The sequence below is a fragment of the Prunus persica genome, chromosome G6 (genome assembly GCF_000346465.2).
Source record: "Prunus persica cultivar Lovell chromosome G6, Prunus_persica_NCBIv2, whole genome shotgun sequence".
NCBI classification, from domain to species: domain Eukaryota; kingdom Viridiplantae; phylum Streptophyta; class Magnoliopsida; order Rosales; family Rosaceae; genus Prunus; species Prunus persica.
The window spans coordinates 2,500,703-2,514,816 of record NC_034014.1 but is presented as its reverse complement, the minus strand read 5'-3'; the positions used below and the strand labels follow the sequence as shown (position 1 = coordinate 2,514,816).

Below are 14,114 nucleotides of genomic sequence, written 5' to 3'. Positions count from 1 at the left end.
TACTCGTCTGCAAATCAAGGCCATTTTCCACTGGGTTAGACCCCATGCGCACCTCATATTTACCATATGTTATCTATTCCTCTGTCCAAAATCCCAAAGCTGCATATTTCCTCAGCGCAATCTCATTACTATTACTTGCAAAGGAAAAATTTTACATTTATATTTGTCTATGAGGAAATTACAATACTCCCTAGCTAAGTTTGGCACTTATAAGTCCTTGAACTGATCCAATAACCCCCACAACTGTGACAAGAAAGCAAACTAAACTGAATGCCTTTAGAACAATCCATTTTCTTGTCCAGGACCCAATTTTCTTTTGTACAAAGTACATTTCTACAGGGAAATATATAGCCAAAGGCCAAAAGTTCAAGGCCCCTAACACTCCCAACACTTGGTTGAAATAAGGAAACAGCATTGCAATCCCAGTAGTTGACACAACATAAACAGTTCGGAAACATAGCCTGAAGGGGTTCGCTTGAAACCTTGGCAACAATGGAAATTTGATGGAGTAAAAGTTGTTCACAAATCCGCTGTTGGGATATTTCTTGCTAAACCATCTCTCAGCAACTGCAAATACTGGTTGGCTGTAGACCTGGCAGATAAAATCATGTAAAAAGAATGGTGTCTACAAAAGATCGAAATGGTGATTCAAACTTGAACATTTTCAATGTAAACTGGTAGTACCTGATATCCTCCCACCAAATGAAGAACAATGCAAGCATTAGCAAAATCGATGAGCCAGTAAGGTTCGTAAAATCCAAATCCTGTCAAGAGGTTCCCTGGCGTGTCATCCCCAAAGGCGGCATAGCCAAAGCATCCACAGCAGAGGTAGAAAAAGGTTGTGACAAAGATGGCAGTCATTGAGGCCTTCTTCATTGTCTTGTTTTCTGCTGGAGGGGACTTCAAAGTATCCTTGATTCGACAGATATCACAATTCCATGTCAGCTTCTAAATCAACCTAAATCTGTGCTTGAACATAATAATTTTATAAGGTTTTAATCACAATTTTGTTTGTGAAAATATTAGAAATCCAACCTGAATCTCAAGAAGAATAATGGAGTATGGATAGGCAAAAGCAATATCTCCAAGTGCTTGGAAGGCTAACCATAATTTATCAGCAACATTAGAGGTTGGAACTCCTCCCAGGCTCCCCTGAATCCTGCCATTTTCTGCAAATGTAAACACATCTTAAACTGCAGAACAACTGGATGAACCAGAAATAACTTTTTATATATTTATTAAGTTCCATTATGCGGGGGCTATTTTCAATTTTTTATTATTTCTGAAGTTCCAATTGAAACAAATTTGAAGTTCTGGGTTTCTGTTCACTACATATATAGTTTTAGCGACACAACAAAGCATTACTGGTTAATATTGCTGTAACATAGTCCAGATTTCTATGTTAAAAGAAGCTGGTACAATCAAAGCAATACCTATTACTTTTGCGAAGCCAAGGCCAAGTCCAATAAAAGCATAGGTAAAGGACATGATTGCTGCAATAGTTGAAAGCCACTCCATGTTATGGAAATCTGGTATTTGTGACACTACAATCTGGACAAGTCCAAACAGCAGCATGTACAGACTAGTCCCATATTCACATGAAGCCTGATGCCCTTCTTTGTGATAGCAGTTTGACCTCTGAATAGCTCTAAATTGAGAAAATAGAAAGCAAAAGTTAATACAGATTCTTAGCCAAATTGAAATCAGTTGGAAAGAAGAGGAGTAAGCATCAAAATATGAAAAGAATCTTAGTAAAAGTCAATCTTATTCACTAATAAAAAATTAAAAAATACAAAAAAGGAAAAGCATAACTTCAAATTCCCACAACATACAAAACCATTGATGTTCTTATATCAAAGGGATGAAACAAAATGAAAAACACAGCATTCATCACTAAGGGGTAGTTACCTCATACTGGTTGCAGTGGTAATCACATAAGCAATACCAGTTCCATACATGCTGAAATATAGAAGGAAACCACAAAACCAGGACTGTTTTCTACCTGAACTATCACTGAACTAAATCAGAACGCATATCAAAGATTTCAATCCATTAGAAAAACATGTCCTATATTGAAGACTACATAGACAAAGAGTCAAAACAAAGAGGTTTTTAGTCTTTTACTATTGAGGTTCACTTTGACAGCATCCATGTAACATTTGTTTCGAGTTCCGGTTACAGGGTCAGGAGACCTGTAACAATCTGAAAGGAGGAAGGAAGAAACGTAGGTGACAATTGCAAAACAAAGCAAGGCAACTGGGCCTCCAATCCATCCTAGCTGTGAAGTACTCCATGCCAAAGATAAAACTCCAGATCCAATAACAGCAGTGATGATATGAGCCACACCACTCCATAAGGTTCCTGGTTGATAAGTTTCCCACTAGAACTAAGTAAATTCAAGAAAAAATTGGATTTTACTCTTAATTATGGAGAAGTGTAGTGTAGACTGAGAAAAATTTACCAGTTCTTAGTGGATGGCCATCATCATCACAGGAACCATTATTAGCTAATTCAAGAGGGTGCTGAACTGCCATGTTTATCAGACTAACAATAGCTTATGAAGTTTTGAGACCTGTGTATTCCAAATATAGAGAGGCCTAAGGCAAATACTCTAATAAAACAACACTTTACCAAACATGCATTGATGTAACTAAAAACAATGCCTGACAAGGCAACAGTTTCATTTGCCATTTCCATGCCTCTAAATTAGACTTGGCATTCATATATGTGCTGAGGATGTAGCTTTGCCCCGATCATTGAACCTTCAATGGAAGAGACTTATCTAGGCCTTCTTTGATGTAAGAATATATATGGACTCAGTAAAAGAAAGAAAAAAAAGGTATTTGCCTATTTGGTATAGAAATTCTACTGGGTAAAATATAATAAATTTTTTGATGTCCCCTTGACCTTACCAAGTTGTAGACAGACTAAAGATTTAATTACCAGCCACATGATCATGGAAGAGTAATAAATATTTAACTAGGCTTTCTTTGATGTACTACGTAGAGTAGACTCAGTAAAAAATAAAAAAAGGTATTTGATACAGATGATTCCTACACGGCTGTAGATTGATCCTTGGATCTTACCAAGTCTTAGACAGACAGAGACTATGGAGTTAATTACCAGCTCATGATGGATGGAAGGGTGTTAAATCAAAGGAAAATAAATCTTTATTTTCCCAGTTTTGGACTAAAATTTATGGCTGCAGTTGGGGTGGGCCTTAAGCCTAGCAAGGAGGCTTACACCTGTGAAATGGATGACATATACTTACAGTCTTATTTGAACCTTCCATGATTCCATACCAATAATGGAGGAATGGGATATCAAACCTGTCATGTTCATCTTTTTCCCATTTGTTAACTTTCCTCACTTTACTTTATTCTTTGGATTTATAGTAACATGACTTTGCCTAAGTGGGTTGTTGGTCAGTCCACTTCTCTAACAAAGAAATTGCTTGAAAACAGAAAACAATTTGTCCTCCATTGACAGCACTCCATTTTAACCAAAGAAGGCTAATGATACATCCATCTTAACCTAAACACTTGTGCAGGCCTAAAATCTGTTGACTTTTAAGACCTTGACTGCAGATGGCAGTAGTTATGAGTATCCATTTACCTTTCTGACTCATGGCAAGCTGAAATTATAATCTGGGTAAGGTTTTCCCTTCACATAATAATCTTAGGTTGGCTGAATTAAGAGCTCAAAAACCCATGTCAGTATCTCACAGTAGAGTTGGTGAATTATTGATGCCAAAAGAAAAAGTCTAAGAATTTTTCAGACGTCTCACAAAAACAGAGATTCCCTCCCTCCCTCGTCTTTTTGTTGTTGAATCATCAAAAAGCTACTTTATAATTGTCTGGCGGCTCAAACTAGTAATCACTATTCACTGATGATTCTGACACAAAGAGCAAGAATCCAAGACTAACAACACACAAGATGAACATTCTATTATGTATTTATTTAAGCAAGAATCTTGTAACAATCATATAATATTTTTTTTGGGTTAGCTCCCTCAAACTTTAAGGTACATTTCAAATTAGCACCCGATCTTTGAAATAAACTCTAAAATTTGAGGGGGCTATATGCAATTAACCCCTTTAAAAAAAACAAAAAAAAACATGATATGCTGATATTTGGTTGAGACAGATTTGTTGATCTCTAATCATGTCACACTTGTCCTCACATCACAGGAATTGCTGGGTCAGTTTCAGAGGTGCCAAACTAAGCCATGGCCATTGATTGTCATTTCAAATTCAATTATTCTAGTTTGGCTTGACATGTTTTCCTTTGTCCCTTTGTGCAATATTGCCTCACTCTTGTCTTTTCATGTCTAACGCGTAGAGGCCTCTCCTAGTTGGCTTGGCTCCATCGGTGCCTTGGCATTTTACTTGGAAAAGTCATAGAGTCGTAAACTCAATAACTAACAGATTGACCAAAAAGACAAAAAGAGATTGACCAAAAAAAAACCTACCAGTCTACCATATTAAAAGACCCAAAAGAATTGTTTTCAATTTCTTAGCCCAAATATAAATAGCAATTTTGGCCCATCAGAGAAGGAGTTGCAAGGGCCATCTTGCTTGGATTATGGGCTTTTTGTTGTTGAAAAAGGTCTCAAAACCCACGCAAAAAAAGGCCTCAATGATTTTTTTGATAATGAAAAAGTCAAAGCACTTTGATTCAATTAAAAAAGTTCAGGCAAACAATTGATGCAATGCAAGAACTTTGGATTTGCAAAGCAACTCCAACAAGAAAATAAGCTGAGAATAAGGAAGCAAACAAGCAAGATATAGGCAAAGAATGTTCAACTCAAAGGCAGAGAAAGGTTTGATAAAGAATACCTGACGCTGCTAGCAGCTGTAATGATATAGGCAATGCAAGTGCCATACAGGCTCTCATGTATAAATATTGCAGACACAGTTCGCCTCTTCTCTCCTAAAATTCCATCATACACAGGTCAAAGTTGATAATTTATATGTACTTATAAACTATGCTAGGCTCAGTCCCCCACGTGAAATTGGGTGACCGTGCATCAACGGCTCATGGTCATCCACTTGCACGTGAGCGACTAAACCTAGCACCGCTCTAGTTAGTTTTTGAAGTAATGCATGTAGATACAAAGTTTTTGGAAAACATAAGATGCCAAAGTCAACATCTTTGCATCAAAATTTACAATGGGATGTGACAAAATTAGAAAGAAAAAAAAAACTTAGAGATTGTGTTTAGACAGAGTTAGAAACGCTAACCTAAGTAGATCTTGACAGCTTCCATGTAGGATCGGGATCTGGTCGGGCCATCCGAATCCGGGTATCTGTAGCAGTCACAGAGGAGGTTGTTTGAAAGAATGGTGACTGCAGCAAAGACTAGCATAAACAATGGACCTGCAAGCCACCCCAGCTGAGCCACACTCCATGCAAGGGATAGTACCCCTGCTCCTATCACACCTGTGATTATATGTGCTACTGCAGTCCATATGGTTCCTATACATAACAAATCATTTACAAATTCAGCCTCCAAGTCTTAAATTAGGTTCTGCAGAAAGTGCAAAAACAGCCCAAATTGCAGAAGGTGCATTTTAGATATGGAAATTATATTGAAAGCCAAGAGAAATTCATATACAAAATTAGCCTCCAAATCTTTATGACATTCTGCAGATTCTATTACAATCCAGCAGAAAGTGCAAGAAAACCAAATTGTTGAAAAGTTAAGAACATTTGAAAGCCAAGATTAAATCAAGCATTGGTTCAGAAAATATCTATATTAGCTAAGTCCAGATTTGCCATGAAACTGAAACTTCTGTTGAGAGAGACATTAAAAAGTGGAGATAAAGATTCACAAGTATCATCTTCAGGTTTTAGGACCACTGATTTTTTTTGTGCTTCCTCAACCGCCAATCATACCTAACAAAAAAACACTTCTACCCAATTAAATGAAATGAACCATCATAGTCCTCTGTTTCTTAAATTCTAACGACCATTCACTAAAATATGTCTATGGTTAACTAATTGGCGGGCTTGAGGAGGAATATTCGAAGCCATACCTAATCGAAAAAGGATGTTATCTAAACGCATTTCAAGTAATTGTAGTAAAACCTGACCTGTTGACCCTACATGTATGAATATGCCTCAATAAAATTGCCAAAAAATCAAAAGAATGAAGATCACCAAGACAAGAAATAGTGGGCTGAGCTCAGATTACCAGTTCTTTTGAGAGGTTGTTGGCTGAGTTCATTTGTTGAAGAAGAGCTTATGAGCAATGGCAACTGCTCATCTTCTTCTGCTTCACCACCACCAACCATCTTTCTCCCACAAAAACTTTGATCGATCAAATATTTGAAGGCTTAAATAGACAGATTGGCATCTCACACAAGGTAAAAAGTGGCATGCCATAGAAAAGTCGGGCATATATAAGTCCTGCTGGTTCATCAACCAAATGTCAGAAACTATGGGTTGGAAGCTACAAGTGGAACTACAGAAAGTTTTGCCATTCTCGTTACACGCAAGGTGTAGTTGACTGGTTTTTTCTGGTGAGGCACATCGTTGACAGTTTGGTACGAACTAACCAAGTTGTTAAACTCACTATTTGTTCATCATACAATTGTATTCTTTTATCGAATTTCAAACGCTTACGTATGCACAGACTGATAATTTTGAGGGAGTTGTTTTTTCCTTGATTTCTTCCAAGTCACTACCATCAGTGTTTAATTTATTCATTGACGGATCGTGTGTAGGTCCTTGGATACAAGCAATAGAAAAATCAAAGATCTAGAAAATGCTAAAATGCGTCTATGCTGACAAATAATGCGATGAAAAATCAATGTGTGGTATAGTAACAACGTTATGACATTTCACAAATTTGCGTGTTTACGAATTTATATTAAAAGGTATGTTCTTAATAAATATATCACATTATAGTATTGATAAATTGGGCACATCATGTGATGGGGTAACGATTTCACTGTAACGGGTGAGGTGAAAGATCCCATGTGCTTACTAATTCTTAGACAACTCCCCACCATGTCAAATGACAGGGCCTTCTATCCCAATCTCAATCCCGTCTCACATGACTAACAACCTCAAATTTTCTATTAATGGTGTGTTTACTAATCAGGAATTGAAATTCTCATCAAGAATTGAATTCCACCAATGGAGGATTCCTGTGTTTATTTCACATCAATGAATTAAAAAATAAGTGAGGCTCACACAAAAGTAGTAATTGAATTCCTGATTTTTGAGGAATTCAATTTTTGGATGGGAGGTAATATTCTAATTCCTAAAAAACTAACCTATTAGGAATTCATCTTTTTTACCCATTATATCCTCTTATAATTTTTAACATTCCAAATTTGCCATCTACTTTAACCCACCAACGAGGACATTTTAATAACTAGGCAAGGAGACATTATAGATGTATTTTAATTTCGTATTCCACGATCTCTATAACTCAAAGTTTGCTTGATTAAAAAATGTCTATATCCTTTTGAAAAAAAACATCTATGAAGAAACTATGCCTACCAATTCCAATATTGTCAATGGTAATTTGGATGAAGGTGAATTGTTGGGGTTAGAGTTAGAAAAGTCCACAACAGACAAAACTTAACTGAGGTATATAATAAAAAAGGAAATTTGTTATACTAATGAAAGAGAAAGGAAAAACACTTTCGAGACTTTTAAAAAAGACACATGTCAATTTGTGATTGAGCCACATTACTAGGTAAGGAGGCTTACCTAGGAGTTCCTCCTTAGTAAGGAGGGAAGTATCATCCTTATAGATTAGTAAACATGCCATGAAGGTTAATTTAAGATTTGTACATTTTCCAAAATGCCATTTTGCCTTCGCTCGGATTAATCATAATTTCCAAAGTTGTTTAAAATATCTAATCAATTATTCTCACTTAATAATCATACAAGCAACCATTATCCATGGATGTGATGTTATGCCTAGATGGGAAAGGAAGACGATCGACTACAAAGTAACATAATTTCAAAAAATAAAAAAAAGGTTTTTTACCACAAATGTAAAGATAGAAGAACACGTTTTTCCTATGTAAAATTCACCACTCCCCTCATCTTATTCAAGGTTTACATCCAAGCCAGAGCTCAGCAAGATACCTGCTTGATAATATTCATTGAACAAAACAAGCAGAAGTTGGCCAAAAGCTAAAAAGCAGGTGAAAACTCGTATATATGTACAAACAGGATGATGATCCAAATTATTTGCAGAGCAACCCACAGCTTCGTGGACTATGTTTCTAATTGTGCATCATCTCCAATATCACATCTCATTCTGTATGTAGTCAGTCCTCGAATAGACTTGATTGTCTGTTTATAGTCATCTTCCACAACTACGTTTTCGATTGTGTTTCATCTGCAAGATTACGAACAATATGTCAATAAATAAACTTTCAGCACACAGCATGCCCAGTATAAACTATTCAGCAGTTAAAATGGAAGTCTAATTTAAGAACAGACCTGCTGGAGAAGGATCTACATGAACAAAGAAACTTGCGGCGACTATCAGATAACAAAGAATAAGCATCAACCCTTTGAAGTAATTAGAGGTTCCATCCTGTAACCAATCATACCCGACAAATAAGGAATGTTACAATTTTGAAAAAGGAAAATATTGCAATGACCAAAAATATTTATATTTTAAAAAAATGTTATGATTTTGTTCAAAAATTCAAGCTCATTAGCACAAAAATGTGGATTCAGGCAGATAATCGACTTCAAAAGTGCTGCAACCCATTTTAAATTCAACTCCAAATATATCAAGTGATTTTGTCCTTAATCTCAGGAATTCGAATGTATACCTGCAGCATAAAGGCTACAACTAAGACAGTTATAAAAAGTGTTGCTGTCTCAAAAAGCTGAAAGTTCAAGTCCATAGGGCGCCCCATAATCCACCCAACAACTACACAAAAAGGAATCTGCAACAATTAAAACAGAATTTTGTTTAGATATTTATATATGCTAAATCATGATTAATTATCACTATTAACCTGCACAATCATCAACAGGGATAATAATATATAAAATTTACAATAAAGAGTGGTATGTATCTCTCTGCAAGAAATCGGACGCCAACTGCCAATCAACTAAAAACAGTACACACACAAAACAATAGTTTTGAAACATAATAGACATTATTTCATAAGAAACATTATCTGAACATTAAAAAGCATCAGATGAGTACCCACCCCAAACATGGATATCTGTGTTGATGACCCTATTGCCACTCCCAAAGAAATGTCCTATAGAGAAAATCACGGTTAGTGCAACACAAATTAACAAAAACAAGAAGAAGTCAAAAAACTTGAGACTTACAAGCTTGTCCTTCATGGCAAACATAATTGCACTAGCATGCTCTGCAGCATTACCCACAATTGGGAGCAAAATAACACTGATAAATGCAACCGGCAAGTTCCATGCTACAGATGCTCCCTACAAATTAATCATCCAGCCTCAAAGCTCATTAATCATAATAGCAACAAGACAAAGAGTTTCCAAACTTTCACCATACTTCCATCCCATTGAAATCCTTAGTAAAAATAATTTTCCCATGAAAACTCTTGGAAATCAACCACTTGCAATGTAAAAGGCAGGAAAGAGAGGAAAAAACGAAGGGGGAAAGAAATGATTCTTTAGATGTAGTTGTCTAAAGAACCCAAGTACAACATCTTCTATTTACCTCTATGGCATTAACTAAATATTCCGATAGGATTGAGATCCAAGCCGTCATTATTGAAAGCCAAATTATTGATTCCCATTTAGAGATCTCAGGAGCTTCATCATCATCTGAGTTCTCTTCATTCTGACTCACTTCCTGAATTCATACCATACATACCACCACAAAATTCATTAAGTTAATACTTAATAGAGTAAATGGTGCTAAAAGTCATATTGACAATTTCAAACTCAAAGGATGAACAAATTAAAATATTGAAAATATTAATAACAATGACGATGGTGATAATAATAATAAAAGGAAATTATTTGCACACAAAAAGAAAAGACCTCAACTAACCTCATTTAGAGGAACATACAGATTCTTTTGACTCTTTAACTGGAAGAAAAGATATGTGGCATATGCCACAAGCATGATGCAACTGCTAAATCTTGAAAGTGCCAACTCTGACTTCCCAAAATGCACCTCAGTGTGAGTATAGTGCAAAACAGCTGGAAAAAGTAGGCCCATGACTGCCATTAACAGCAACCCTGAGTTCACAACAGCAGTTGCCTGCCCAGTATACATAAGCTTCAGGGAGAAAGATAAAAGGACTTGAAAATTCTAGAGAAAAGAAAAGAGGTGATATATTTACCTTGTTAAACACCTGTTCCTTCTCATGAAAAACAAGCCCACCACTGAAGAATGCACAACCAAGCACCAGCAGCATGTTTGACAGAATAGAACCTAACAACGACTGCTGAACAACGCGTAACATTCCACGTTTCAGTGCATAAATTGATATAATCAGTTCTGTTGCATTTCCAAAAGTAGCATTTAAAAGACCCCCAACTGCAAGTTCCAATTTGATATATCAAAAATTGAACCTAGAAGGAAAAATAACCATTTTATAAGACATTAACAAGACACTACAACATTAATTATACATGGATAAAATCTCAAATGCTTAGGCACAAGTATGAATGTGACGTTCAATGTAGCACATCACAGTTTTAATGACAAGAGGAAAATACATATATATATTATGCATGTTGTATGTATATAACTGGATAAATTGTTGATAAAAAAAATAATGAATAAAGAAAACTGGAGAAATTCGTTATACCATTCCGTTACAACATGAACTTGAATTCCTTCACACCAAAAAAACAAAAAGGAAATAAAAGAAAGCAAGGAGGTAAACAGACTACGAAAAAGGCATGCATCTCCACTGTTACATATATAAATTGCAGATATCTATTAAATTGTCGCTGGAGCAATAAGATCAAGATCCTTTCCTCAAAAGAATGCAACCTAGATTATGTTTAATTTCAGCAAGATATCTTTTCCTCTTTTTTTTCCAACTTTTTTCAGAAATATCAAGCAAAGTCAACTCTCACACAGATATGAAAGAAACCCATATTTAGATTTCCAGCTCCAGTATAGAAATTGAATAATTTGATTGAACAAACCAAAAAGGATTAAGAGGTAAGAAGTAACCGATTAGGAATAAAAGAACAAGGAAACCATTACCAGTAGCTCCAGTATAGAACGCCAGCTGCCTATAAGAGCAAAAATAAAGTTCACTTAGCTTCTTAAGAATTCAAGTTACTAGGATACAGCTGGAAAAGAAGGACAAAGGTACTTACTCTGTAGCATAACCTAAACGCTCAGCCAAAGGTGTTATGCCCAACAAGCTCAAGAAAAAGACCCAGCCCTGCAGTTCACATCCACAAATTAGAAACATAATTGGGCAATGCAATGAGCAAAGAAGGGAAAGTTGTAACTCACATTATGGCCAGTTAACTTATATACAAATATCGCTAGAGGTCCAAAGGGCATAAGCAAGTTGAGCTTAGTTGAGAAAACTACAGTCTTTATGCTTCTGCATATATTTCTCCACACTTTATCACCACTAGCTTGTGAACCCCGTGAAAATGAACATTCCCCCACTGCTTGCATAGAATGTGTCTTTTGAGCCTCAGCCCCCGGAGTAAAAGGACTCTCATCCTCAAATTCATGTATTGAACTGTTGTCCAGTGATTCCATCTGTTACAAGAAACACCATGACATTCAAAACCATCACTTAAAGATTATTTCCTGTGCCTATGCAGGAATGACATTACATTATTTAGTTTGAGTTACATTATTTAGGGAAAAAATGTAAAAACGCGACAAAGTTTTAGTTATCAAAGAAAGCAAATAAAACTCACTTCAAGTTGAGACTGGATTTCAAGCCCTTGTAACTTATAATTCATCTTCTTTTATAAGATACGCAATGATTCATCAATACGATGAAAAATGGCATCGATGCAGGAAGGTCTTAGTGTACATTCTCAAAGATGCGACAAAAGGTTCAAAATGTTCCAGCCAAGCTTGACGATGTACTGCAAAAAATTGGAATTCAAAGATGAAGCTTACCTCATAAACACAATTAGATTCATAAAGTATCAATAACTCAACACTAAAGGATACGAAAACTCCCACAAAAACCAAACTTTAAAGTTTGTTCCTTCTACCATGAAACTGTACTCTCAATCCTAATTCTGGTGTTCCGACTCCAAGACTCTATTTAATCCATAATAAAGGGTACAATAAATTCTATCTTTTGCATATTGCTCCCGCTCCAGAACTCAGAATAAACAACAAAAATGCTGAAAATGGAACTGGGTCGGAATCAAAATACGAAATTTAAAGTGGGTTTTGAAAGAACTCCAATTAAATTCACTATACTCAAATGGGAATTGGTGGGTTCTTGAATATGAGGGAGCAGTAACCTTAACCTTGCCAATCTAAAACAATCTCAGCAGCAGGAAGCAACAAAGTGAATGAACAATCCGGAATCAAAGAATGAATGTATCACGTACTTGATTGTTGCTATTATTAGCAAAGAAATTGAATTTCTGAGTCTCTGCCTTTCTTCTTTCTTTATTGTTTGTTGGGTTTTCTTGTCCTTCCGAGGAACTGTTGGAAGATTGGATCTTGCTTCTCTTCTCTTGCATTCACCAGACAGTTTCGTAAAGCATAACTTTGGTTGATACGTCAACGCACCGTCTCCGCAAGCGCGTTCAATAAAATATTCAATTGGTGTAGGCAAACGACATGTCGTGTTTGTATCTACAGTTAAGTTGTTAAACGATAGGCGGTAATAAGGTATGACACTATTCCGTACCTTCACTTCACCCCATCTCCATCTGTTTGATTTATAAATATAGGTAAAGATAAAAATAAATAAATAAAATCTTTTTCAGGGATCTTTAAAGTTTGTATTAATATTTAAGTTAATAAGTGTAAACGCGATTTAGTTCAATAAAAAAGAGTCTTAATTTACAAACTAGTGTTTTTAAATTCGAATCTCTTAATACCTTGATAACATATGTGAAAATACTATGGAGGATAATTCTTGTGGAGCATTTAGATATTTATAACCATAAGATTTGTCTTCTTCCTCTCTATATATTGTGTTTGGGCCTAAATTCGACACACCAAAGAGATCCAGAAACAGGCCCGTGGTGAAATACTTATCCAGTCCCAAAAAGACCCAAAGCTGTCATATTGGGCCTTTGAAAATCAGCCCACAAAATATTGTTTAAACTCAAGCCCAAGAGACTAAAGACACATTCACGTGGCTACCTCACCTCTCTGGAAAGTCAGCAAATCCAACTAGAGTTTTTATGTGAGAAGGGACGTTTCTGAAAACACTGCCGAGAAAGAAAAATCAAAGGGGCGTCTATGATCAGAGACTTTTTGCTCCAAAGCAACACACCGTCTTCTAAAAAGATTTCGCAAATCACGTTTTCAAGAGCAAGAGACAGGGAGTTGTTCAGAAAATACAAAAGAAAAATCAAAACCGCCATAGGATCAGCTCACACAGACGGTGGCATTAAAATAAAAAAAACCGTCAGCCAGGAAACCAGGGAAGGGATCGCTATAGGAAATGACCACTGGGAGTCTATCTGCCATAATTGATAAAAATCTTTCCTGCTTTACGTTTTTTGAGAAATCTTTTGCCGCCCATTATTAAAATTTAAAACCACCTTCAAAAGGAGGGTCTCTTATAAAAACAGAAACAGGCAAGAAAGAAAAGGGACATTCTTTTCATCAATCAATCAAAAAATACAAACAGGAAAACAGCTCTAGATCAGAATTCCAAAGTTCAGACTTAGAAAATAAGTCCTCTGAAAGCGAGATCCCTCTCGTTACAAATTTGGTTCAGCAAAAGCCAAAACAAACACAGCTTGAGTTTTCACAAATATGAAAACCTCAACAAATTTTATAGCATAGTTCCAGCTTGTTAAATCCTCGAGAATAGCCACTTCTGTCCTTTCAAACTGAAGAAGTCGCAGTTCTGCCCGCTCGAAAAGTCTCCCAAGGCTTGAAGTAGATTAAAGCTCTGCCAAAATTGAACTTTGGTATCGATTTACAACTGAAGCCAAGCAGCTAAAGTTGTT

At 36.0% G+C, this 14,114-nt stretch overlaps 2 protein-coding genes across 10 annotated transcripts; both read right to left on the bottom strand.

The window, feature by feature from the left end:
* LOC18773534 (probable amino acid permease 7) lies at positions 107-6,476 on the bottom strand. 7 transcript variants are annotated; one of them, XM_020566483.1, is made up of 8 exons: positions 4,839-4,926; positions 2,462-2,572; positions 2,125-2,361; positions 1,909-2,002; positions 1,434-1,648; positions 1,036-1,169; positions 685-912; positions 107-592 (listed from the first exon to the last, which is right to left on the bottom strand). In XM_020566483.1, exons 2-8 carry the CDS (start codon positions 2,532-2,534, stop codon positions 191-193), a joined length of 1,383 nt encoding a protein of 460 aa, XP_020422072.1. In that variant the 5' UTR covers positions 2,535-2,572; positions 4,839-4,926; the 3' UTR covers positions 107-190. The 7 variants fall into 7 exon arrangements, with proteins under 7 accessions (XP_020422072.1, XP_020422071.1, XP_020422069.1 ...); XM_020566482.1 differs by lacking the exon at positions 4,839-4,926 and adding an exon at positions 3,087-3,342; XM_020566480.1 differs by lacking the exon at positions 4,839-4,926 and adding an exon at positions 2,664-3,067.
* On the bottom strand, positions 7,961-12,710 carry LOC18774390 (vacuolar cation/proton exchanger 5). 3 transcript variants are annotated; one of them, XM_007205336.2, is made up of 13 exons: positions 12,531-12,710; positions 11,877-12,050; positions 11,455-11,712; positions 11,313-11,380; positions 11,197-11,225; positions 10,319-10,515; positions 10,024-10,236; positions 9,688-9,822; positions 9,324-9,440; positions 9,197-9,250; positions 8,810-8,926; positions 8,469-8,565; positions 7,961-8,364 (listed from the first exon to the last, which is right to left on the bottom strand). In XM_007205336.2, the coding sequence occupies exons 2-13, from the start codon at positions 11,919-11,921 to the stop codon at positions 8,342-8,344; spliced, it is 1,353 nt and encodes a 450-aa protein (XP_007205398.2). In that variant the 5' UTR covers positions 11,922-12,050; positions 12,531-12,710; the 3' UTR covers positions 7,961-8,341. The 3 variants fall into 3 exon arrangements, with proteins under 3 accessions (XP_007205398.2, XP_020422479.1, XP_020422480.1); XM_020566890.1 differs by having other exon boundaries at positions 12,447-12,697; XM_020566891.1 differs by lacking the exon at positions 12,531-12,710 and adding an exon at positions 12,441-12,461.

Bases quoted from the DNA above. Each gene is read 5' to 3' on its own strand.
- LOC18773534 (XM_020566478.1), bottom strand. From the start codon at position 6,295: ATGGTTGGTGGTGGTGAAGCAGAAGAAGATGAGCAGTTGCCATTGCTC. The intron at 5,478-6,195 runs GTAATCTGAGCT...TGTTATGTATAG, and splicing joins ACAACCTCTCAAAAGAACTG to GAACCATATGGACTGCAGTA. The intron at 4,933-5,243 runs GTTAGCGTTTCT...ATGGAATTTTAG, and splicing joins AGCTGTCAAGATCTACTTAG to GAGAGAAGAGGCGAACTGTG.
- LOC18774390 (XM_007205336.2), bottom strand. From the start codon at position 11,921: ATGAATTATAAGTTACAAGGGCTTGAAATCCAGTCTCAACTTGAA. The intron at 11,226-11,312 runs GTAAGTACCTTT...TTGCTCTTATAG, and splicing joins CGTTTAGGTTATGCTACAGA to GCAGCTGGCGTTCTATACTG. The intron at 9,823-10,023 runs GTTAGTTGAGGT...GTATGAATTCAG, and splicing joins TGTATGTTCCTCTAAATGAG to GAAGTGAGTCAGAATGAAGA.